Source organism: Pagrus pagrus (assembly GCF_965226575.1).
Source record: "Pagrus pagrus genome assembly, chromosome: 21".
Lineage (NCBI taxonomy): Eukaryota > Metazoa > Chordata > Actinopteri > Spariformes > Sparidae > Pagrus > Pagrus pagrus.
Genome location: NC_140208.1, coordinates 25,570,170 through 25,596,770, shown reverse-complemented (window position 1 = coordinate 25,596,770; position 26,601 = coordinate 25,570,170). Strand labels below are relative to the sequence as shown.

Genomic DNA, 26,601 nt, shown 5'->3' with positions numbered 1-26,601 from the left:
ATTATCAGTGCTTCATACATCAGCTGACCCCATCCATGAAGCTTTAAGTGTTGTTGACTTTTACACATATTTTTTTGTTAATTCCCACCAAACGATCAATCTCAAAGTTGTTATGTAGAAAAAAAGAAAAAGTTTCCAGATTTGCCTGAGCTATGGTTTGTAGGCTTGTGACTTTAAAAGATTAGGTGAATTAGCAACTGAATTAGTGTTCAGGTGTCCGGTAGAAATATCAGTGGATGTTTTTAGGCACACTCACTGTGAAGTTGCTTTTGTCTATTGTTCATCTGATTTTCCAGATCTGTGTTTATGAGCCCTAATAATTTCCTGTTGTTCCATGACTTTTATTAATAGACTGGATATATTTTTAACTCTGCCATTGTTGGCTGGAGGTAATAAATGTGATTATAGGTGAAGTTGTTGGTGAAAATAGAGCTTCCTCTTTAGAGAGGGGAAGTCTCTGAGAAATTCCTGGCATTGGTGGAATTCTGCCCCGGTCGGATCTGGGCAGAGTCCTCAGTGAATGGACCACATACGCCCACATCCACCCACTCACACTTCCCTTATACGCATTCAGCAGTGAATGAATACAGTCACACGCACAAGTTCAGTTGAGACACCTAAAAATGGTACTTACGATGTACTTCAAGACTCACACGGTAAAGTTTTGTCAGTGTTTTTTCCAACCAAGAGGAAAAGGAAAGTTAAGCTTTATTGATCTAAACATTTTCTCCATTCTCTCTTCTCAATAGGCTAAAGGGAGGAGAGATGGCATGGTGTCGTCCAATGAGAACAGGCGCCGGCCACTGTCATCAGGTGAGGTGGAGGGCATGTCATGGCAAGGCCCGAGGACCATTTTCCTCCAGAAGAACTCCCAGGGATTCGGCTTCACACTGCGTCACTTCATCGTCTACCCACCAGAATCCTCCCTTCACAGCCTCAAGGTATGCAGACTGCTCTATGGTGTTGGATGTTGGTCAGGACATGAAAAATGTGTATAATTAACCCAAGTGACTAGTAGAGATCTTAATTGAATCAGTATTTGGGAATAGCCTGCCATTCCATCAAAAGCAGGAGGCTGATGAAAACTAAAGAAAATCTCTTTCAGTTTGGGCAGATTGATATTGGACATGGGATGCTTTTCAAATAAAATGTCAATAGTCAGTCGAATCCTGACAATCAAAATTTCTGCACTAGCCCATTTTAGCTACAGTGTGAATGTAGCTTCAAGGAGCTGGACTTACCTGTTTTTTTTATGCCAGTTCTGGATGGATTGACACTTTGAATCATGGTCCTTCTCCCCAGAGAATAATTCCTACTAGAGTTGGTTATCATTGCTGATTTCCTGAATCGATTCGATTCCAATTCACATGGTCCCAATACAGCTTGTTTTCTGATTTGATTCTATTCGGTATCAATTCACTTAGGGATATTTCATTTACAATACCAATTTTGCTTGATTATGAAAGAAATTGAGAGAACTAATCCTGTAAATTGTACAAGAAACCATTATTAAAAACAATGTTTACATTTAGAAATTAATTAAATAAATGGTTTTGGAGATTGTTGGTTAAAAACTTCCTGTGGAGAATGACTGGATATTGTTATGACTTTAGAATCAAATTATTAAAAATGCTGTAGTAAGAGAACAAGAAAGCCCTGATGAATGTAGGCCTATGTATTTCAACAAAGAAAAATAAGAAAAAATAGAAACAGCAAAGGACAGAAGCAACTTACACACAAATGACACCAAAACATCCATCAGCCTGGCAGGTAGCTTTCAGAGGTTTACTTACCAAATGGAAAATCAACCTTAATCAATATTAGATCATTCAAATGAAGATCGATTTGAATTGGAAAAATAGTTGTTTTTTTTAAACCCAGCCCTAGTTCCTGATGGCAATGGTGATTCCTTGATCTTTTCTGGCACCTGCAGCAGGTCTTTTTATTTATCCAGTGAAATATTTCCACATCTGTCAGATGGATTGGTACGAATTAAGCACCACGAATGAATGAATTAGTTTAGTTTAGTTTAGTTTAGTTTGCACTAAAACACTTGAATGAACTAACTAAATAGCTAATTTTAGAAGGCTAACATGCTACACTAAGACACGGCAAACACTATCTGCTAAACGTTGGCATGCTAGCATAATTATTGTGTGCATGCTAACCTCAATGCACAGCTGGGCCTGTCTGCAGCCTCACAGAGCCGCTAGAACAGGTGTGCCCAAACTTCTTTCGAGGGCAAAAACTGAAATGTAATAGTGGACAACAAAGCTAAAAGCTGCCACTTGTTGTCTTGAGATGCTATACGGAAAGTTGGAAAATATACTCCGATCCATTTTCTAATATGATGCTCTCCTGTGTTTATGAATTAGGAAATATGTGTAAAAAAATGTTTGGACACGCTAATTTTTGAAAGTTTCTTCAATTTTTTTTCCCCGACTGTCCATGGTACGAGAATCCTTAGTTCCCTGAATTGTTAACTGACTTCCTGTCACTGCCCACTATGCTCAGCTGATCAGGAGAACCAAGGCCAACCAACATCAGACAGGCTTGTTTGTTTACTTAAACACACTACAGCCACAGATGGGTACTGTTGTCCTGTATCAGTATGGTAATGTCCTTCTGCCTGGAGAGGTTGGTGTTGTGTAGCAGCAGACCTCCGTCTGTGTGCAGACCCTTTTGTGTGTCCAGGTCAGGAATGAGCTTACTCAGCGAAGCATCAAAGCCTCCAGATAGAGCCTGCCAGCAGGCCTGTCAGTAAGTCAGACAGACAGACAGTGAGACAGGTAGTCAAACTGACAGGGATTCAGTATGTCAGTCAGTGAGACAGTCAGACACTCGGTCAAATTGTAAATCAGCCAGTCAGGCAGCTGAGCCCAAACGGCTCAGTCAGCTGGAGTCAGACAGACCTGGGAGCTGAGCAGTGCCCCCCTGTGGTCCTCCTGTCCTCTTAACACCTGCTCTGTGTATGACCCACAGGATGAAGAGAACGGAAATGCAACTGGAAAAGGTGAGCGGACTTTATGAGCCATACACTCTTTGCCAGTGTTTAGGCATTTAGCTCTAATGACTCAGTATTACAGGATCTTGTAAATGTCTCCACAGTACATTTACTTAAGGCTCATTAAAATCTATAGTGTTCTGTTTCATAATGCACAATTGCTCAGGATATATGTGTGCACGTGTAGGGTGAACTCTTTATGTATATGTGTAGGTAGAGCTGATTCAACTTGTGGGTTTTGGATTCAGTCAGCATGTTTATACACACCATCTGTGTGTGTTTGTGTGTGTGTGTGTGTGTGTGTGTGTGTGTGTGTGTGTGTGTGTGTGTGTGTGTGTGTGTGTTTAAGCATGTTGCCAGCGGTCCCGTTTGGAGCCAATGGACACCATCTTTGTGAAGAGTGTCAAAGAAAATGGCCCTGCCCAACTAGCTGGACTGTGTACAGGTAAAAGACACAACACACACACACAAATAGTTAGGAAGCATATGAGTGACATGCTGTAGACTTAAGATACAGCAGACCTTGGGTCATCACACTCAGTAAAATCTCTCGAAGCAGTATCCTCTGACTGTCAAACTGCCTAAATCTGCCTAAAGACCTCATTACACTGAGTGCACACAGCATTGAACTTAAAGAGCAGCAGCAAGTGCTTTTCTCCCTTTTTTGCCCTGATTTTCATGTCTCAGGCTTTATACGGGCAACCAAATCTTGCCTGCTATTATTACTTACATTATTACAACATTTGTTGACTTGTGTACTAGGGTTTGGTGATGTTGGCATTGGCAAATTGGCATATGGTGATGTCTACAGTGAAACATCGTGATGGACTATGACATGGTTGTTTATGAATTTGAGGCAGCGTGTCCCCTCAGTATTGTCGTAAGACAGCAGTTGCATATTAGCTCACCACTGTAGCCGCCACTGTTTCCCACCATTGCTCTGACATGAATCTCCAACTGTCTCACCGTGCAGATGAAACTATCTCCTGTTACCACCAATATACATCCCTGCGCCAGGTTTAAAAGCCGACTAGCCAAGGAAGCTAAGCTAAGAAAACTGTGTATAAAAACTGAGAGACCGAGAGAAACAGTGGCCCGCAGGAAAAGAGACACTGCTGCCACAAATTTAACCTAGTGTCTTGGGTTCACCTAACTGAGCTGGTTTTATAAGAAACTTATAAACAGGACAAGGAGACATTATGTTAGTGCACTGAGCAGCAACATACTTCTTTTCATTTCCTCTCCCCACATATCACAAACAACAACAACAACTCTTGCCCTACGGCAACTCTGAGGGGACACGCCTCTTAATTGTGCTCTCCGGTGGGGAGCCTTTTAAATCACAATGTTACGATGCTCAGGGATGGCTGTCAGCCATCAGCGACGGACGATCAATCAATCATGGTAATAATGCTTAAAATTAGTATTTTTTTAATGAGCTCATTGTGACACCAGAGAACATGAATGCTGCATAACTGGCCTCAGACTTTGATTTCTGGGCCGTAAAGTACAGTATACCCCCGCAGCCCCCGCGAGGTGGGGGGACCCCGCATCCCATATGGGCCCTGCCCCCGCCTGTAAAACAACTATCTTTTTTTTTTTTTTTACCGCAATGTAGGGTTCACGTCATGATATTGCCTGTATTCTGAGCATAAAAATAAAACAAATATTTAAAATAAAATAAAAACTTTACTGGTCCATAGTTTTCTTTGATTCGTCAGAGACTTTTGGTCCAATTGATACGTTAGGCGGGAAATTCAAATCAGCACAGCTCAGTACAGCTCAGTGACAGCTCAGCACCAAGGTCAGAGACACTTCGAAAATGAAACGCAAATATCAAAGCGGTGCCCAAAAACGGCACAATAAACAAAAATCTGATGAATTTACTGCCAAGCTTCCGAAAATAACAACTATATTTGGAACGGTAAATCCTGTCAGACGTGAAGGATGCAGTATGACAGGTGAGTAGTCTCATATAGCCAACAGTGTCTACTAGACAGCTAAAGTTACCGACAGTGTTAGCAAAATAAACAGCCTAATTGTGTGAAGTAAGTTAGTTATGCTGAGTTCTTTTTTTCATAATCAGAATAATATAACGTTATGGCTTTCATATAGCCTAGCCTACGGATAATTTGTCTTTATAATTAGGTACAAAAACGGCTATAGCCTACAGACATACTGCCTGCCACACAAGAGTCATAAATACAGGATAGGTTTCATATATAAAAATACAAGCTATAATAAAAATATTAACCGGCATGTTAGTTAACAACTGTTTTTCTGAAATGTTATAGCCACACAGCCACACACAGCCGGCCAGGAAGATGTAGAAAGCAACAGCGAGGTTGGCAGGGATGAAACAGGGCAGCCTGATTGCAAAGATAGTGATCAACAGACAGGGTACATTATAGATGAGGGAGACACCCCATTGTTACCGTCAGATGAGTCCACTGTGCGCCTTGAAGCTTTAGCGCCAGGACAGGGAGAGCGCAGGCCCGCGGGTTCAACATCAAGTCGGGGAGAGAGTACCGTGCGTCTCGCAGCTGCAGCGCCAGGAGAGAGCGAGCCTAGCCCCAGGGCTTCAACATCAATTCAGGGAGAGCATCCCCTTGCTTCAGTATCAGTTGAGGGAGAGCCTCCTGGCATCATTACCGGCCGCGTGCACTAATGATGTGTGTGTTTATGTGTAGCAGCGGTCACAGTTTCCCACATAAAAAAAAAATGTGATTAAATGTGTGTTATCTAGCAAGTGTTGGTAAATTTACCAATTACAATTCTGTCCCACCAGTCTTGACATGATGTGTGTGTTGCATTTGCTTATCAGCGGGGAAGTGAGATCCAAGTGGTCTGTCGAGACGCATTTTAATGCCTGTGTGAATAGACGTACTTAGAGCTGTCCACTTGTCATCTGATCACAAAGGTAATAAATAAGGTGATAATACCAGATGTAAAGAGCCTCTAAGACACATGTTGCAGACCGCAGACCGCCCCCCACCCCCACAACCCTTAAAAATAAAAAAAAATTTTAATAGGGGCCCACTCAAGGATAGTCGCGGGGGGCCCCGCACGTTTACGTTACGGTGCTGTTTGATTTCCCCACATGGGTCTTGATGATGTACTGTTGGGTGACGGTCCAATCAAAACTATCCAATCAGAGAGTTTCCTGTGAGTCTGTTCAACTAAAAACAAATACAGAATCTGTTAATCTGTATATCTGTTAAGAGATAAAGAGATTAACAGAAATATTGAACATGAATAACAGAATAAAAGAAAGATGCTCATGTACTACATTATTATATATTATTTAGAGTGTAATATCGCTGTCAAGGTTTAAAAATGATGATGATTCATTTTATTGACTTCAATGACATAATGATGTGTGTCCAGGGGACAGGCTGGTGAAGGTGAATGGGGAGAGCATTCTGGGGAAAACCTACTCTCAAGTGATCGCACTCATCCAAAACAGGTGAGAGACTGGTGTTTATTAATCACATTCAATGTTCACATCTCATGTGTTTATTTTCTTGTTCATATATTTTTTATCTTTTTTGTAGTGAAGACATTTTGGAGCTCTCTATTATGCCAAAAGATGAGGATGTGTTGCAGTTGGTAAGTGTGAGTATTATCTTTCTTCTATTTTCTCTTCTTTCCTTCTTTTCACCTTGTTACTAAGTGTAGCACTGCAGTTAGCTAGGCTGCTTACATAACAACATAAATTGTGTATTTCAGTTATAACTCTTGTAGATTCATATTAAAGTTTTAACCTCAGGTATTTGAAATTGTGCATGGGCAGAACGGACTGTATTATTATAACTGACAGACAACAAAGTATGGTTGGTACTGATGGGTATAAAAGAATGCATGAAAGAAGGCAGTGTAACAACTAAGATAACAGCATTGGATTTTTTTGCATGAAAAATACTTTTCACATACCAAGACTGAATATATGCAAATGCAGGTTGGCAGTTCTCTGGTCAGCTTAAATGGTCGGATAAAATAAAAGCTATTCAGATAGCTCACATTTTTGTAAGTGTTCACGTTAATTTTTGACCTTCTAAAGAATCAGTTTTGGTCTACATTTTTCAAAAAGGCAACAAATCTCAAGTGCTGGGCCAAACCAACAACAACTGTATCTGTACTGTACAAGTACTGTATGTTTGTATCAAAGCTTGATATATCTAATTAGGGCCTGAGTGCCTAACAGTACAAGAACCCTTTCAAAATGCAAGGAATTCTTCTTTCTTTCTTTCTTTCTTTTCCCAAAATAAATTAAATTTTTAAGGGGCTAAAGGTGCTTGAAAACTCATGAAACTTTGCATATGCAAAAAAAAAACCTCACCTAGTATTGTTTAAAATGGACATCTAGGGGCACATGTCGGATTTCATGAACTTGTTGGGAAGCACGGACTGGACTGGAGACCCACGCTGAGTGTGACTTCTGCCTCACAACAATTACTAATCAAGTTAGCCATTTTCAACTGAAGCCAACATCCGCAGCCATAAATAATAACTGTTACAGCAAGCCAAGCTAATCAGTTAAAGGATAAGTACCGTTTTTTACAACCTGGACCTTATTTCTGGCAAAACATATGGTCATTTACTCACCCAGATAACTTTGGTGTCATTCGGCGTCGTTTGGACGAAATTAGATCCAGTGTAGCGGCGATATATCCATATAATGGGAGAGACGGGGCAGCGACACACAGCCTCTATATAACGCATTATCTGCCACGAAACTAGTTCATTTCATCAATATTTTGTTATGAAATGCTAGCGCTATTAGCCTCTGAGTCCGGGCTCGTCTATTGTCAACATCCGGGGTCTGTAGGCTGACCTACTACCTCTGACCTGGAAGATGTCGTCTCTGAGCTGTGCGCGCACCCGCGACAGCCGGCTTGTTTACCTGTAGCTGCTACTGCTAGTTTGACCCCTGATGTTGATAACGGACGAGCCCGGACTCAGAGGGGAATAGCGCTAGCATTTCATAACAAAATATTGATGAAATTAACTAGTTTCGTGGCAGATAATGCGTTACATAGAGGCTGTGTGTCGCTGCCCCGTCTCTCCCATTATATGGATATATCGCCGCTACACTGGATCTAATTGCGTCCGAACGACGCCGAATGACACCAAAGTTATCTGGGTGAGTAAATGACCATATGTTTTGCCAGAAATAAGGTCCAGGTTGTAAAAAACGGTACTTATCCTTTAATAAATACCTTATCTTAAAACAATATTATTGTAGATTACAACAAACGTGTAAGGCACTGCACATGGATAAATGTTTTGTTTTTGTAATGTTTATGTATTGAAAAGATGCAGCTTTTATTTTGTAGATTGCTGTAGTCTGATTATTGAGAGGGACTTTCTGAATAAAAGGGAAATTTAAATGATGAAAAAGTCGCCATGTGCAGTGATATAGATCATTGACGGTGCTGTACACTGAGATGCATCGAGAATCATTTGCATTCGAATCGTTGACAGCTGAATCGCAGTCGAATTGTGAGCCCTGTGAAGATTCACATCTCTAATGGAAACCCAAATTATCCCCAATGTTTAACTTTGTTCATTACAGAACCCAGTGCTCAGACTTAAATTAAATTGAATTAAAACCAACAGAACTGATCCCCTGTAATTTTTGTCCACAATGTACTATTTGCGATTTGTCTTGATTTACCACTAGTCTCCATTTCCAGCACCATTCTGCAACAATGTTCAGCAAAATATGCAGATCTTTTTCAAATTCAGCAAGTAAAACTACATCATCTGCATATAGAAGTATGCCCACAGTCTGATCATCAACTTTAACTCAAGGTGTTATACACATTGACATGCCAATCAGGGGGTATTTCATTTTCATGGTGCTGTTTTCTAGTGGCACATATGTTGTTTTTCCATTAGCACATTTGGCTGCGCTGAGTCAAACCGAGCGGTGCCGATTTGCTTTTCCATCACCAGTTTTACTGTGCTGAGGTGAGCCGATCTGTGCCTGTGATCGTCCTGCTCTGGGGTAGGAGTAGGGCCCATCCCGCTTCCAAGTAGGCAGCAGTGGCGTCTCGCAACAACCCGTAACAAGCACTGTGTCGTTTCCTTAAATCGATAATCAACTCATGTCTGTGCAGCAAACCTGAGAGAAAAATGTTTTCAAAGGTCTGTGTTCAGCTCTCAGTACTTTTGTAGCCTCTGACTAGATCTCTTTAGTTTCTCTCGTCCTGTTTGTACTTTCAAACTGTACTCATCTGCTGTGTTTTACTGTCCACCGTGTTCACTGTTCAGCTATTTTGGGAGTCATGTTTGTACTGCTGATGAAAATGCAACGTATCCTGTAATGCTGCCTCATAATTAAAGCTTTTAAATGACTAAGTCTGAGTCAAACTGAGTAGAGGCAGGCCACCAGATGTAATGGAAAAACAACAATAGTGGACACAGGAAGACACATTGATCTCTTTTTCGCTGTGCCTAATACACAACACTTTGGAGGTCTGGCAAATGATCGGCGTCCGGCCACTGGGCTGCGGCTGCCTCATGCCCTTACATGCACAGGGATGTGGGGGCCCATTCATCACTGCTTGCAGTTTTAATTTCTCTACTGTTATTAAATCCACATCAATGAGCCACACTGTTGCACTAGGTGACATGTTCCTACATTGCAAGAAACACAATTCACTGTAGTTTATTTCGTCTCAATACCACTTACACTGTCCTGCTGCCCAAAATACATTTGTGAGATTATTTTGCCACTGTAAAATGTCCCCTACAAATGCATAAATTCCTTCTGTTTGCTTACCTTTTGTTAAAAACTACCAGCAAAAGTGGGAGGGGCTTGTGGAAGGTATTTAGAGACCCTTTAATGGGATTTGTTGCCAATGACAAAAAATATAGAATAACATCAGCCTTATTGAGTAAAATATTGAAGTAACAATTATACTACAGCATCATAGTGATTTAGATAAGGTGAAGGAATACATTGTTATTGTGTTAACATTTTGAAATGCAATGGAGTGAAAGATAAAATCAGTTATGACTGAGTAGAATATAATGAAATAAAGTAAAATAGGCAAGGAATACAGCAGCAATAAATTGGTGCAGATTTACTAAATGAAATAAAGTTGCAAGTGTTGGTTGTAAAATAAGAATTTAGCTTTTCTAAACCAAAGAAAGAAATTTTACTGCATGGTGCATGTTGGATCTGCCCACTCTGCCCTCTAGCTGTTCCCTCCATCTTTGTTCTTTAATCTCTCTGTCATATTTTACATTGTGTCCTAACTCCTTTTGTCCTCAGGCGTACTCCCAGGATGCCTATCTGAAAGGCAATGAGCCATATTCAGGCGGGGCACAGAACCTTCCACAGCCTCCGCCTCTCTGTTACCCTTCCACCAAGCCCAGCTCCACCACCCCACAGCCCAGCCACAACCTCCAAAGTCCCCTGGACAACTGGCAGTGCCGACCCGCCCTCACCACCTCTCCACTGGACAACCGCCCCCCTGCTGCTTCTACCACCACCTCCGGCTGGCCCGGGGGTCCTGAGGATTCCAGTGGCCACTTTGTTCCATCGGGGCGGTACCGTGGCCGCTCATCTTCAGCCATCAATGCGTTGGACTTTCACTTTGCTAACCACAATGCTGCCATCGCCTCTGCAACTCTGCCTGTGCCACGGAAGAGCAGCCTGCCGGCCTCTGCCCGCAGTCACGCCGATGCTCTCTGCCACCAGGCTCTGTCGGACTGGTACTACAGCCAGGCTGAGGCTGCTGAGCACATGTCCCCCCGCCACCGCAGTATATCTCAGGATCGTTTAACAGAGCTGGGACTAGGGTTGGCACTTGGCCCCGGACCTACACCTGTTTCTGCAAACTCTATGGAGCATCGCAGAAGAGAAACTCTCCTATACCACCACCAAGCGTCTGCTACCTCCCATGATTCCTATTGGTTAGGGAGCTGGGGTGGTGTATCAGGACCAGGAAGCAGGTCATGCTCAGAGAGCCTGCTGGCAGCCTACGCTGAGTACGAGCACAACTATGGGCGTTCTGTGGAAACACTGGCACAAGCCACTGCACTGGTTGCACCACGCTATGAGCCTTCACAAGGCCCCCAAACAGCAAAGTTCAGTGAGCTGAAAGATCAGAAAGTCTCAGCAGGGCATCAGCACCGACCCACAGTGACATCCCCAATCACGGCCTCCTCTCCAGTGCCTCCTAGTGGCAGGCAGTCAGGTCAGCAGAAAGCTGAACCCCAAACAAGGCGAGTAAAAGAAGAAGAGTTGGTGGGCTACAAAAGCTACAGTCCTTCTTTCTCCCGCAAAGCTGGCCACCTCCTCCAGCAGGCCCACTCCTTCAGAGAGCCCAGCTACAGTGGCCCCCACCTCAACTGGAGCCCTGGTGGCAGAGGCAGCCCTGCGGACAGCGAGGAAGGGATGGCACCCAGGCCCAAGTCTACCCCCACCCTGTCTGCGTCAGAAGAGGACAGATCACCGCTGGTTGACGACAGGGAGGTCATCTCCCCAATCTCCCTGCATCAGGAGGTGGTTCTGAGGCAGAAGCCACCCTCTGGACGCCGAACCCCTGTTCAGGCCCTTCGACATCCCCACTACACCACACCTATGGAGTCGCCTGAGCCTGGTTTGACACCTTCACCAGGGACGCCCTCTCCTGTCTCTGGGGGGCCAAGCTCCAACCGCAGGGCTAATGGTAGCCTGGCACAGCATGCATTCAACTCCCTGTCCTCTATTCCCTTTATAGGTTAGTGACCTTTTCTCTGTAGCAGCTGACTTAATACAGCTGTCAGAAGATCTTACATCATGTCCACATTGTAACAAACTTTAGTAATGTCATTATACATCAATTTGTCAATAAGTTCAAAAATGTCTTTCTGAAAATAAGATTACACAGCACTGACTCAGTTTTATAATTACCACATTTTATGGCATTTTCAGTTTTGCACATTTTTGATTATTTTGAACAAATATGTTGTCTGTTGCTACAGAGCTCTTCTATGTCAAAATCAATTTATGTAAGGCTTTAGTAGTCCACCTTTTTTTGTGTGTGTTTCTATCCTTTTCAACATTTTTGTGTTTATACCTGTCTGTGTGCTGCATATATGTCAACATTATGCTTGAACCCTTAGTACAGTTAGTTTTCTGTATATGTTTAAACAGTTTTAACGAATACTGAATGTTAAATGTTCTAGTATTGTTTTGACCCTTTCCATGTCCATTGTCTGTATATTGTTGATAAGCAACACTGTCTGGAAATTCAGTTCTGGCAACATTTCTTACAAAAAGGAATGCTCTGGAGTCAGAAATAATCTTACAGGTTCAGATAACAGGCCAAATACTAACATAACTGTCGACTGAAACTTGGTGAAAAATGTAAGGAGTATGAGAGGAGAACTGTTTAGGCCTGCCATTATTGTTACAAACTAAAAAATATGCAGTCTAGCTGATACTGGCCTAGCTTATTAATGGGATACTAGCCCGGAATTATCTGGGTCTAAATCGCAAAAAATAATAATTACCCTTCATTTTAAATTTTAAAGCAAGAAACTGTACTCACTCTAACAAATGGGAAGTTAAACTCATAAGCAACCAAACACATCCTGTCTCATTTCAGTACACACAGGGGCTTCGCTGCTGCAGTTGTCGACTAGTTGAGATATCATATTTTTTCAACCAATAACAATGATCAGTTCTCAGCAAAAATGTCTCAAATCCAACCAGTCCTTAATTGGCTCTGCGAGGTTGTTTACAAATGAGCTGTGATCTGATTGGACTAAACCATTTGCATTCATGTCTGAGCTGGAGATGTTTGAGTACAGTAACAATGTAACTGCTTTCTAGTAGTAATACATAGTGAAATAGTTTTTCATTCTCAAATACTTTTCTGATTATTTAACATGGCCCCGAAAAACCTAGAAAACTATTGTTCAAACAAGTCGATGTTGAGCAACAACTAAAGGTATGTCCAACTTTGGTTGTTGGAAGACCATCTAAAAATCTAGAATACTATGATGCACTATGATGCCACTTGTCATGTTAAGGTTTTGATAGTTAACTAGTCGATTATTCTGTGAAACCCCTATTCTTTTTTTTTTTTTCACTTAAACAGTGAAAAATTGTTCGCACAATGGGAAGAAAACCTCACATTCCCCCTTTTGGAAAACTGTATGTATTATTCCAGTACCCACACTGCTGGCCATCGGCTATTTTTAAAATCACATTACATGATTACATGATGATACAGATTTGATAACATGTGAAACTGACATGATTTCAGACACATCAGGAGTAGACCCAAATGCATGACTCTCAGACACATTCTTTACTGAAGACAGGTCAGGTACACAGGAAATCAATAAGTGAGGACAAACAAAACACACAAAGTAAAGTCCAAAAACAGGGTCAAAAACACTAGGAGGCTAATACACGAGAGAAAATGCTGCTACAAAGGGGAAGACAAACTGGCAGAGACAGCAGAGAGCACACAGACTAAATACACAAGGGAGGTAGGGATAATTGTACTCAGGTGAAAGACATCAGGGAGGGGCAGACAATCACAACGGTGGGAAACACACAAGGGCAGGAATTGGATCTGAAATGAAAGGAGAGTTAGACACCAAAATAAAACAGAAAACAGAACTGTTTTAGCTGTTCCCACCTATTTAGGGACGCTTCTCTGGTTATTTTCACTAAATTAGAGATATATAGCTTTCAGAAATTCTCAGTGACTCAGAACAGGTGCAGTAGGAAACTGACATAAACAGACTTTCCACATGGCTTCTTGTTATTACCTTCTATATACTGTAATATGACATGAACATATCAGTACACTATGTTTTAGCATGTCACAAATGTCAAAAAACACCTAATGGTGGCTTAATAATTGTGTCTTTAGACTTACTACAGAGATTATTGGTAAATGTAGTGAAATTCAGGTTGCTCATCCTATAATCACTACTTGTGGCTAGAGTGACTGCAATTACATGCGTTTTAGAATGAGTTCTTGCAGTTGCTATTTAGGTTTGTCAGATAGGTCTCCATCACAGGTTATTTCTGCCCCCAGAGTAGGTCCTCCTCAAAGAGATGTTCTAACAACCTAAACACCACCTGAGGAAGCTCTGAGCATGTCTTGTCATGTCATTGTTTTTAATCATGTCTCATCCCTTGTTGCTCACCTGTGATGGCGACCTTACAGATGAACCCACCAGTCCTAGTACTGACCTACAGGCCTGCTATGTACCAGCCTGCTCTGTGGTGTCCAGTTCCCAGGCCTCCACTATGGCCACCCTCACTTCCACCTCTGTCTCCCCCACCCTGTCCTCCATCTCCCCCTTTGTCCGACTTCGTTCTCAGGACTGCAGTGAGTCTCACCCACTTTAGATACTGAAAGGCATTACTGAGTTGCTAGACCAATATACAGTATATCTTCCAGTATGTTAGAGCTGACATTGCCAAACACCACTGCCAGTGCTTTTGAAGCAAAATGGAATGCCTTTATTTTGGCTCACTGATGTATTTGTCTAGCATTAGCCTCAGACTCGTCTTAAAGGAGTACAGTGACATACAGCTGAGGAATTCCCTCCAATTTATGTGTAAAAATACCCTAGAACTCAATATTCAATAAGGAAGCACTCATTTCTGACTTGGGCTTACATTTCTGTTGAACAATTTCTTTTACTATGATCCTAACTTTTAAAGTTTTAAATACTTCAACTTCAGACTACTAGTACTGTAGTGATGTTTTTTTCATCAGTTTGAGTTGGAACAAATTCAGAATGCTGTTGCAGTTGGGAACAAAACAACCATAGTGGTCCTAAAATGAAATTACATAGTTGTCTTGTTGTTATTATTATTATTTAGAAAAATGCTTTTATCATAAAAAATCTTCTCATAGTGACTTTAGCAAACCTACTTTAGCAAAGAACATCTAATTTTGAGACATGTAATAACAAAGGGACACAGCTAACACTGCATGTGTTAGCTGTGTAGGCTAAATGTCCAAAACTGGAAACAAAAAACCACAATGTCGAAGTATTCCTTTAATAGGCAGTATGAACTGTGAGTTTAACCCATTAATCCATCCACCTGACTATTGTCATATTAATCACTCACAGTGTGAAACAGCAAAATCACTTCAGTCACTCATCATCTTATTTCACTTGTCACTACCTTACATTGCATGTTTTTACACTCTTTGTCCTTCTCCGCTTCCTCTTTTCCTCTCTCACTTGCCTTTTCTCTCTTCAGGCAGTATTAAAGGTCGTCGCTCCTCTTACCTGCTGGCCATCACCACAGAGAGATCCAAGTCCTGTGACGAGGGTCTCAATACCTTCAGGGAAGAAGGACGTGTCTTTTCGTAAGTCAGGAACTCAGTTAAAAGCTGTATTCTACACTTATCTAAAATGGGTCTATTTAGTCCCAGGAATTAGTTTGTCTGGTAAGTCTAAATTAAGTTCCAAGAAGATTATTTTCCATTATTTCCCTCCAGAAAGTCCCTGCCTCAGGGGTAGTACTTCCCAATAATCCAACTTTGGGAATGAGGCTTGAGGCTTGGAACATTACTGAGTACTCGGACTAATGTGACTAATATGAAGGAACCTGTAATTCCTTAAAAAGTAGCTCCTGGGACAATAAGTACTTGGGGTGGTAACACAGCGTACTGTATGATATGCACTATTGAGTTATTCTCATTTCATTTAAAAAAGCTGCATATTATAGTTTTTGAGTAGTTAATAATAGCAATGCTATCATTGCAATCTCTAGTCAACTTTTGGTTTTGATTTTTTGATGTTAGTTATTATAACCTAGATTCACTTTATAGTATGCATTTCTCTCCTCAAGCTATTTACCACCAGTGATGTCAAACCACTGTCTACACATACACTCTCTAGACCGGGGATGCCCAAAGTGGGGCCCCGGGCCAAAGTTGGCCCACCATGAGGCTTGAGTTGGCCTGCCAGATATTTCTAGCTAACAATTATAATTTGAATTGCTGTTAATGCTGTTTAACTTTTAAAATGCTCTGTAAATATGTAGGATATCTAATTATTAATTTTCCATTATAGCCTGAGCATGGTGTGAGTGACACTTTGTGCAGAAAGTCAATTAATTCAGGGAACTTGGGATCCTACGTAAGCCCTGAGGGGCAACTGAAAAAAAATTTAAGGCACAAAGATTAACCTGGCAAAAAAAAATCATAGATTTTTTAAGTCATAAACACAGGAGAGACCTCACTTTTTTCTCACTTTCTCACAAATTTTGGGTACCCCTGGTCTGGACTCTCTAGGTGTGCTGCTTCTTAACATCTTCTTTTAATTTCTGTTTTCCAGCAAGCTACCAAAAAGGGTCAAGAGTTTTTTCACTGATGGGGTGAGTCCTCCACACAGTTGTTATCACTAGATTTGAGTCACATTCATATTAATATTCATATTCCATCGTCAACGTAAACACTTTCTAATGTGTAACCCATACTATTGTTATATTGTGTTTTAGTCTCTAGAGAGCCTCCGAGCCCAGGAGGAGGCCCGGTCCAAGCGCCACTCCACCTCTGAACTGGGAACCATCACCTTCAGTGATGTTCGTAAGGAAGGTTGGCTGCACTACAAACAGATCCTCACAGAGAAGGGAAAGGTACAACACACTGCTCGTACACACTGCAAGCTCACTGACCTCTCCTTAATTCACACCGCCCTTACTGAGTGCCTCAGTTGTTTTTACTACACATTTCAATGCATGCATTTTACTATTCACAACAGTGGCAGATTTACCACTTGAAAAACGTGGTAATTTGTTGAACAATGTGTCCCTGACTTTAGATGGAAGTAGACAAAAGCAGGATTCTCATTTCTACTAAGCAACTGTTTTGCTGGCTGAATTAGAAAAATGGTTAGTCTGCTGTGTCTTTCAAGTCACGGTGATTTACGAGTAATTACAGAAGGAGCCCCTGTCCATAATTTCTAGCAGAAAAAAAAAGACAGTCAGCAAAAAAACTGACTATCAGCAAAAGAAAGTAAGCAGAGCAGAAAGCCTTGAGCAAAGCATCTGCACTACGAAAGGAGACAGTCAACCTCAGACTTTTTTCTTTCTAGCTATAATGTAATAACTTAGTTTGGCTTAAGTTATCAGATCCATGAAAGACCAGGCTAATGTGACCTTAAACTCTGATATCGTAACATCTGGTTATGTGTTCCAGTAGTAAGCCTGTCATAGCTAATTATGGTTGGTGAACTGTGAGTAATGTTTTCTTTTCAAGGTTTTGTTCTTGCTTCTGTTTTTCCTGACTGTAGAAAGTCGGTGGTGGCATGCGACCATGGAAGCGTGTCTTCTCTGTGCTCCGGTCCCATTCACTTTTCCTCTACAAGGACAAGAGAGAAGCCGTCCTTCACGGGGCTGGGGCGGGGCCCAGCCAGGACGAACATCCTCCAATCAGCATCCGTGGCTGCCTGATCGACATTGCCTACAGTGAAACCAAGCGTAAGCACACCCTGAGGCTGACCACACAGGACTTCTGTGAGTACCTGCTGCAGGCCGAGGACAGGGACGACATGCTGGCCTGGATCAGGGTCATCAGGGAGAACAGCAAGACAGACAACGAGGTTAGATCTTCATACCAGTTTATTTAATACAATTAGCACAAACACACACACACACACACACACACACACACACACACACACACACACCAATCTAATTTCTATTCTCCATTTTCTCTAGGAGATTGGTTTCTCAAGACAAGCTCTCATCAACAAGAAGCTGAATGACTACAGAAAACACAGGTCAGCACAGTGGATTATTTTTCTCTTAATAACAACCGTCCCTTACCCCTTTTTTAAAAACATATGTAATTTTCAACTATCTGTGTTTCTCTCACTTTGTGCAGCCTGACAGGTAATAAGCCGGACACTTCTCCTCGAGCTCATCGTATGATGCCTCCCTTCCTCCTGGCTAAGACTGACAACACCTCAGTGAACCGAGCTTCCAGAACGGGTGTGTACAAACATGACTCTGCTCTGTGCTCATCGATATACAACAAAATGTCAACTGCTGCCGGAGTAACCACAGTAATATTGGTGTTCTGTTGCATTATTTGACCTTTGAGCCATGCTAGCACTGCAGTTGTAAGGATGGGAATGTCTGTTGGTCTGTACATTACTTCAGTCCAGACTGAAATATCTCAACAACTATTAGAAGGATTGACATGAAATTATATACTGGCATTCATGAGCCACAGGGGGTGCAGCCTAATTGCTCCAGTGCCTCAATGTTAGCATATGTTAACATGCTAAACTGATATAGTGAATTTAATGGTAAATACAGTAATACATGGACAATAAAATAAATAAATATTTAATTATCAGGTAGTTACTGGAATAATTCAAGAACTCAATCTTATAACCAAAAACTGTATTTTGAGGAGGTTTTTTTATTTAATATTTGAATAGTATTTTGATAAAATATATCTTTATGGTATATGACCATTTATTTAAGAGTGGAAGCTAATGACCTGAAAAGGTCTTTTTTCCTCCAAAGCATTTTCTCATTTGCCTGTTTCTGTGTGACTTTTTAATAATAATATTAATAATAAGATTATGATAAGAATGTGTCATAATGTCATATTTTGTACCATAAGTTTACTCAGAGCAAAGTGAAAAAGAGGAAAATATAGGTCACATCTAAACTATAGCTTCTGCCTGATGAACAATGAACAATGACTTTGTCTTAAATAAGGCTATTTAGATGCCAGTGATAGACAATAGAAATAGTCTTACACACTTTTGTTGAGCAAAACCAAAACTCCTCACCACCTGTGTTTGATTTAGTTGCCATCTAGAGCTGCTGTAGATTTTTAGCCCATTATTAAATATCTGATGGTGGCAAGATGGTGATGTTAAACTGTCAATTTTCTCTGTCAATACGAAGTTTTTTTTCCACGTGTGGATATGAGTATCAAATGTAAATATGTGTCCATGTGTGTCCATGTGTGTGCATTCAGATGACAACAAGGCGCTTTGGGGCATCAACATCATGAAGAAGGCCAAGAAGACAGGCAGTCCGAAGGCTTTTGGTGTACGACTAGAGGACTGTCAGCCAGCTGTCAACCATAAAGTAAGCCTTCAGTGTTTCACGACAAACAACATGATTCAGAGCATAAAAATAACATGAATTCTACTTCTGTACAAAGAACTCAAGTCACCTGTAGACAAAATGATAACATTAGTTCACATAGCTGAAGTGGAATAGAGATCGAAATTGTCTTTTTTTTTATTTTGCAGTTTATATTGCATTTACATAAACTAGATACATTCCATGCTTTTCTGGGTTAATTAATATTATTATTTTGGCTATTCATTCGTGACATACAGACAAGCTGGGTTCTCCTTCTTGAAGTAATTTTACAGGTGATGAAAAAGCATTAATAGGGTGTAGCTAGCTGTCACCAAACAAAGTCATGTACTACTATATTTTTACCTGTTTAATTTTCTGTCCTTCTAAAACACCACAACACATCTCTTTTGTTGGGTCTTCCCCTTTATTCGTTGCTTCATCCCTCCATCTTTCTCCAACCATCTCCACCATCCCTCCCCCCTTCTTTTTCACGACACTTATTTCCTTCTTCCTGATTTCCATCAATTTATCTTCCTTTTTGTACGCCACTCTCAATCTCTCCATCTCTTAACAGTTTGTCCCTCTGATTGTGGAGATGTGCTGTGGAGTGGTGGAGGCGACAGGTTTGGAATACACAGGTATCTACCGGGTGCCGGGGAACAATGCCATGGTGTCCAACCTGCAGGAGCATCTCAACAAGGGCATGGACATCAACACTGCTGAGGAGGTGTGCAGGAGACACAGAATCTTTTTTTCAAAGATTTTTTGGAATAAAAGTCTTAGCTGGAGTCATAAATAAGTGCTCTACACTCAAAATGATTTTGTTAGATTGGAAGTGTTATTTTTATAGCGCTGCTGTAGAAACAGTGAACCCTCACCTTTTGTGTCTCCACAGAGATGGCAGGACCTGAATGTAATCAGCAGCCTGCTCAAATCCTTCTTCCGAAAGCTGCCTGAGCCGCTGTTTACTGATGGTGCGTCCATTCATTTGTTTATTGTCAAGTGAGGCATGAATCATAATGGATATGTGCAGTGCATGATATGAAGAAAAGGGCTGCCACTGGACAATTTGGATAGAAATAAAAAATTTTTTTTTCAACATTTCTTTTTCCGCCTGTTGTTAGCATGTGGAAATGACCATACTGAAATATTTCATTTCATTGTGATTACAGACAAATACAATGATTTCATTGATGCCAACCGGATAGAAGATGCAGAGGACAGACTGAAGACCATGAAGAAACTGGTATGTGTCAAAGGACAGCAGATTATAGAGCGATGAGTATCTTTGTCATATTTTAACATTCAATACACCTTTTTATTTTCTTCACTCATTCCTTGTTCCCCATACTTCTTGTTCAGATCCACGACCTCCCAGATCACTATTATCACACCCTTAAGTTCCTGGTGGGCCACCTTAAGAGGGTGGCAGATAACTGTGAAAAGAATAAGGTAACCTAATGCCCTCATATTAGCAGTTAGACTCAAAAAGAAAAAAATGCCTAAACAATGACTTAAGGATTTTAATCCAAATTTTCCATCTATTTGTATTACATGAGTTCAGTGCAAAAGAAGTGCTTCTCAAACTTTTTTGGGCCATCGGGTGTTTCTGGATGCTAGACACTAAATTGCTTTCATGGGAAGTCTGACATTGAAATATTGCACTTGTTCATTTGTAACCACGCTGATAATATGGCGTTTACAGTGTATCACCAGGAGAAATTAATGCTTACAAGAGGAAGAAGAACTTTATGTCCTCCATGGTGAATACAAATGACGAGTTAACAGGGTAAAAGCCATGTTGATAAAATTTTATAGATGATATTGACATCCTGTTCCTGTCAAAGCAGCATGAAGCTGCTCTGCAGAAATCTTACAGAAGCACTGAAGTAAAGAGTTGTTTTCTATGAAACGATACACTGTCTCGTCTCGTCGTTTTGGTGTAAACTGGTATGTATTATAAATGTTGCAGACCACTTTCTCACAAGTAGATGTAAGTCTCAACGCTAACGTAAATTTGCAAATGCCCCTCAAGAATACCTCAGCGTCCCCCTTTTCCAAAGTATTGCTTCCAACGCCCCCTGGGGCACATCGATTCAACATGAAAAACTGTAAAAAACTTAAATTTGACCCTTTACATAGAACTAATAAAATTAGATGGAAAAATGTGTATGTAATAAAAATACTTCAAATCAACATTTGAGGCATAATTATTTTTTTTAATGTAGGTTTTTGTGTTGGGACAAACTGCGGGCATTAATGGAACCAGACATGAACATAACTTTGATCTTATTTCCAGATGGAGCCGAGAAACCTGGCTCTGGTGTTTGGTCCCACTCTGGTGAGGACATCGGAGGACAATATGACCGATATGGTCACCCACATGCCTGATCGCTACAAAATAGTGGAGACACTTATCCTGCATGTAAGAACCAACACTGGCTTTTCCAATATAAGAAATACTGCACTGTTTTTTTTTTAGTTTGTTATGTGTATTGTCTTGACGTCATCCAATGATGCTGTGTTTTGTTACTTCGACAGAACGACTGGTTCTTCAGTAATGGAGAGTTTGATAAGGAAGAGAAGGTAGGTTAGACCACAGCAGTGGCTTTGTTAGAGCAAAGAGCTGAGAATGTCATGAATAAAGCAATGGTTACATACTCAGATGTCCCTTTTATTTTGGGTATGGTTGTGTATTTCTGGATGTGTGCAAATGTGTGTGTGTGTGTGTGTGTGTGTGTGTGTGTGTGTGTGTGTGTGTGTGTGTGTGTGTGTGTGTGTGTGTGTGGTGTGTGTGTGTATGTCTGTGTATAGGCCCCAGAGGATAAGCAGGACATGCAGCCTGTGCCCAACATCGACCATCTGCTATCTAACATAGGCAGGCCAGGCATGCCAGGAGAGGCATCAGGTGAGGAAGAGTCATAATCCAATGTTGAAGTCATAATCTAATCTGTAACATTTTCAGAAATGTTACCTTCATCTACATAAAGTCAGGTTCCATTCATTCCTGTGGGGACCTCCGTGATGTGTTTTCTGCCACTCCTCCTTTTTTTTCTGGAAATTACCACAACCAGAGAGGACAACAAGAAACAGTCTTTAATACAGCACAGAGAGAGAAAGGAGCTTTTGGACTAATGCCGATCAAAGCCTTAATGTCTGATCTCTTCCCCCCACATTCTATACTCCTAATGCTTCCTAATGCTGGCTTCATCAAGTGAGACTCAGCTCAGTGTCTTTCCATCTTAGTTGACCTCTGTACTTCTCCAGCTGGTATGTTTCTGCCTGTGAATACTCATGATGTTTCCTACTTTTTCTCAATTTCTCTCTTTTTTCCGGACCTGTTTTTCTCTAGCTGAGACAGTGGATCAGCCTCTTCGGTAGGACCAGGTCTTCCTCCTTGTGTGTTTGTGTTTGGTGTTACTATTGTGTGGCATCATTGACCCATTCATTTTCTTTCCGTCAGTCTTGGTTTCGCACCAGTACTCCATCATTCCTCTGTCTTGCTGATGTTAAGGGGTGGACTCTAGCCATTTTTGCTACTTTTAAGTAAAAGCAGAGAATGCTGCAGTTGTTACCCTGATTTTGAAGATGAATCCTCTGAGAATGGCTAGAGTTCTCCAGAAAGGTTGCAGTGCTGGTAGTGTGTGCTGTGATTAGCCAGATATCACACCTTTGTACCATTCCTAACACTACTACCACTACTTCTCTAGTGATGACAATGTTGTAATCCACATCTTATTCTTTTCTAATAGATTCCACCACCAGCGATTCACTTAAGTCAAAGGTAAGTAATACATCTCTTTCTTGTACTTCAATTCCTGAAAATACAATCATGAATTCTAGAATATGAATATGGAGTGACCAATATTTGACAGAAATTTGAACCTTTCAGCTGTCTTTAGGCTCCAAGAAAGACCTGAATGCCCGGGACTTCTTGCCCATGTCCATTTTCTCTGCTGTGACCCGCAAACGTAAAAAATGCCTCAGTGCCCACCTGCAGGGCAGCAGCGGTGACGAGGACTCCGAGCATGAGCCAGTCAAAGCCAGCAACTGCAGGGGAGAAGGACGTGAAGGCGAGGAGGAAGAGGATAAAGGAGAGGAAGAGGCCATCAAGGAAGAGCATACGATTCCTAAAAAAGAAAAAAGGGATGAAAAGGAAAATCGATTGAAAGCTAGAGAGACCACAGAGGGAAAAGAGTCAATGGTGGGAGAAAAAGAGGCTGAGAAGGATCTGGGGAACAGAACAGACAATGGCACAAAAAAATTGGAGAGCAGGCAAAGAACGACCTTGCCGGGAAATGCACCGCAACTTCGTCCAAACAGTGTCCTCTGCTCACACCATGCTACATACCCAGGACCCATAACTGTGACTAATCCTCCTTCCCATTTGAAGCCTCACAATCTGGCCAGAGGACGTCCCACAGTCCCTTTCTGGATCTGCCCCACCAGGCCTCCCAGCGTCCACCAGGCTTCCGGCTTTCATGGAACCCAGCAGCCAGACTGGAACCAGTCAGTGCCAGTCCGCTACAGGAAGACCAGAGGTGGGAGGACAAGGGCTATGTCCATGAATCTGGACCTTGAGCTGGGCAGGAGTGAGGACAGAGTCGGAGGATGGGGAGCAGAGAGGGTGGAGGTGATCCAAGTCATTGAGAGAGCACCTGGTCAGCATGGATGTGTTGGGGTTCCTCAGGGATCAATTGTTGGTCCGAGGGCAATTCAACAAATAGATCCTCTCCCTCATCTTGCCCAGGAGGCTCTTCCTCTCTCCTCATCTTCTGCAGGATGGATAGATCAAAGCTCTCCAGGATCTTCGACTGTGGCACTGAGGAGATCAGCCCTCAGCCCGCCGGACAAGACAAAAGCTTGGCGTCGACACACGGTTGTAGTTTAACCTGACTGTTTCTGTTTCATCTACTAATGCAGTACGAAGTACTTGCCCTACTCACAAACACTGGATCACCCATTTCACTGCTTCTGAAACCAAGTGTCCGTCATGTTGCTTTAGAGATCTTAAGTTGGAGAGGTGATCTCATGGTAAATGAATTCTTTAAAATTGTGCGCAGTTGTAGAGTTTCATTCCAAAATGAGATAACCGCCATTTTAAAAAAGGGGAAACTAGCTCTCAAAACTCATAACATTCTACTATTGGACTGCTTTTTTAACTATTCATCTTTACTACCTTACTTACAAAATAACTTGATGTAATTATCTATGCCCTCATATAATGTGCAAATGTTGCACAGGGTAATTGGGATCCTGGTTTTTCCCTGAAATATGCTTCTCACCTGTGGTTTCATTCAATAACTTTCCATACTAGCAATTTACAGCTCAGTTTTTTAAATGTTGCAATCCAACATGCAGACCTCCATATCAAACAATTCAGTAGAGAGCAGTGTTCAAAAGGTGGAGCATTGAACATGACAACTTAATGTGAAGAACTTTGGTGTCGGTTCTTTAATGGGATGGTTTGTAAGCTATTGCCAGTATTTTAGTTTAAAAAAAAAAAAGGAACTAACATATTCATCAGAGTGTGAAGAAACAGTGTTGGCATCTGTGTACTGTGTTCCAGAGGTAACTACTGAAGTTTAGCATGCTAACCAATTTCATTCAGTTTTATGGTGAGAACTCTAGGGAATCATATGTTTCCTGGAAGTTATCGCTATAAAATCACAAGAAAACCTTGAACCTCAATGAACAACATTTAAAGTGACCATGTGATTATAGCAGCTTTCTAATTATTCTGATTAAGGTTTGGTTTGTTGATAATTAAAACAAGCAAGCTTTTACTGTGTTGTTGTTAATACGACCACTCAGTGGTGCCAGAGTAAGGAGTTTTCAGTTCCTACATGTTTTGGAATGAAACCCTTCAATTGTAAATTTAGATTGATGAACGATGATAACAAATAAGTAAAAATTAAAAAAAGGTAAAAAATGAGAGAAAGCCATATAAGACATTTGAAACTCAGCTCCAGAGCCCAGCTGAACGAACCCTCACCAGCAAAGATTTCAGCAGTCATTGGAGGCATTTCATTACAAACTGACTGTGCTGTACATATGCTGTGTCTTCCCCCACTGGTTCTCACCAATGATGTCTTTGGCCCATGTGGGCAAATATTACATATGCACACTTTCCTGTCAGCCTGAGTACAGCACAGTACACTTATTCAGAAAAAAACGCACTTCAGTTTACTTCTCAGCCCTTTACAAGTTCTTCCAAAGCCTCCTGTGGATCTACAGGGAACTTCAAAGATCCATGGGAGCAAAACATCCTAGTCTCTCTCTGGATGATGTCACTTGGGCATTATGCCAAAGCTTCCATGGACTAAAAAAGTGCATGCATGGGGTCAGTGACATATTAAAATATGCAAACCCTAAGTGTTCAACACAAGCCTATCATGCTTCCCTGTGTGCATGTGTGTGTGAGAGAGTGAGTGTGTGAGTGTGTGAGGATGTTTGGGAAGGAGGGCCAGAGTTTTTAAAGAACAGTTTTGTCAGAAGAGCAAAGTGTTAACGGCAGCTATGTGAAGTCATGCCAAAATTTTAATTTTTTTTTTCTATTTGGGTAATTGTACAATATCAGCAGTGTGGAGCCAATGGAGAACCTAAGAAAACCTGAGCACTTAGTGAAACAGTGAGGCTTCAGTTTCTACTTTATATCAGTGTTACTAAGAGTATTGTCATACAGTTGAAAGTGAGTGAATAATCTCCTTAAATCAAAAAACAGTCTTACCTGAGTGATATTTTTGCATTTTTCCTTTTCACATTTTCAATATTTTTGCTCCCTTCTCTGAACTTTAGTTTTGTTAAGACGAGTCTGAAAAGAAACAAAATGGAGCTGACCCAAACTGTACTGCCAACCACTGTCGTCCAACCAGACTCCATGTTTGTCTTAATCATATCTAGACTCAGTCTGTCCTTCTCTCTGTCTGTGCCCTTGTGCATGTACTTTATGTACGTGGGTGACTGTGCGTGGACCAATTTTGTAACAGTTGTACAAAGCCTTGTTAAGTTAACCCGTGTATATAAATATTATACATAATATATTAAATTATTTGTTTTGGAAATTGGGTTGTGTTTTTTTGCTTGTTTCAAATATCAGCATTTAGTGAATTTAAATGTGAATATACCTTTCATGGTGTTGCAATAATCATTCTAAGCTGAATGTAGGGAGAGACTGGGACCCTCAGTTTGATAGCAGTGTGTAAAGCCAGCTGTATTAAGACTGAACAGGTGAAGCATATTCTGAATAATGTTCCTCTACCTGCCATCTTAGATTCTGATATCATGACACAGCTTAATCTGCAACAGGTCACCACTGCGATCCATCAGCCTCCTGACTAACTCATATTTACCTCCAACTGCCGACACAAATCTTAGGACAAACATTAGCTCCATTAGCTTTAAAGGGACAGTTCACCTCAAAATCAAAAATCTATATTTTTCCTCGTACCTGTAGTCCCATTTATCTATGTAGGTTGTTTTGGTGTGAGATGTGTGCCTT

At 41.2% G+C, this 26,601-nt stretch overlaps 1 protein-coding gene across 7 annotated transcripts in view; it reads left to right on the top strand.

Annotated features, from left to right (window-relative positions):
* LOC311250136 (rho GTPase-activating protein 23-like) overlaps positions 1-26,167 on the top strand; it is an 83,041-nt gene extending 56,874 nt beyond the window's left edge. For 3 of the 7 annotated variants that reach the window (XM_084341703.1, XM_084341700.1, XM_084341704.1), the window contains exons 2-24: positions 750-941; positions 2,983-3,013; positions 3,354-3,449; positions 6,392-6,470; positions 6,559-6,619; positions 10,287-11,739; positions 14,191-14,355; positions 15,243-15,351; positions 16,325-16,364; positions 16,488-16,625; positions 17,282-17,590; positions 17,709-17,770; positions 17,875-17,981; positions 18,988-19,100; positions 19,675-19,827; positions 19,996-20,074; positions 20,273-20,346; positions 20,463-20,552; positions 21,400-21,525; positions 21,642-21,686; positions 21,915-22,008; positions 22,853-22,884; positions 22,993-26,167. In XM_084341703.1, the coding sequence (XP_084197829.1) occupies positions 750-941; positions 2,983-3,013; positions 3,354-3,449; positions 6,392-6,470; positions 6,559-6,619; positions 10,287-11,739; positions 14,191-14,355; positions 15,243-15,351; positions 16,325-16,364; positions 16,488-16,625; positions 17,282-17,590; positions 17,709-17,770; positions 17,875-17,981; positions 18,988-19,100; positions 19,675-19,827; positions 19,996-20,074; positions 20,273-20,346; positions 20,463-20,552; positions 21,400-21,525; positions 21,642-21,686; positions 21,915-22,008; positions 22,853-22,884; positions 22,993-23,991 (4,647 nt within the window). In that variant the 3' untranslated portion in view covers positions 23,992-26,167. Of the gene's footprint in view, positions 1-603; positions 657-749; positions 942-2,982; positions 3,014-3,353; positions 3,450-6,391; positions 6,471-6,558; positions 6,620-10,286; positions 11,740-14,190; positions 14,356-15,242; positions 15,352-16,324; positions 16,365-16,487; positions 16,626-17,281; positions 17,591-17,708; positions 17,771-17,874; positions 17,982-18,987; positions 19,101-19,674; positions 19,828-19,995; positions 20,075-20,272; positions 20,347-20,462; positions 20,553-21,399; positions 21,526-21,641; positions 21,687-21,914; positions 22,009-22,452; positions 22,478-22,852; positions 22,885-22,992 lie in introns of those variants that run through there. The other 4 variants (XM_084341705.1, XM_084341702.1, XM_084341699.1 and 1 more) reach the window with 4 other exon arrangements.
* Positions 26,168-26,601: the final 434 nt, after the last annotated feature.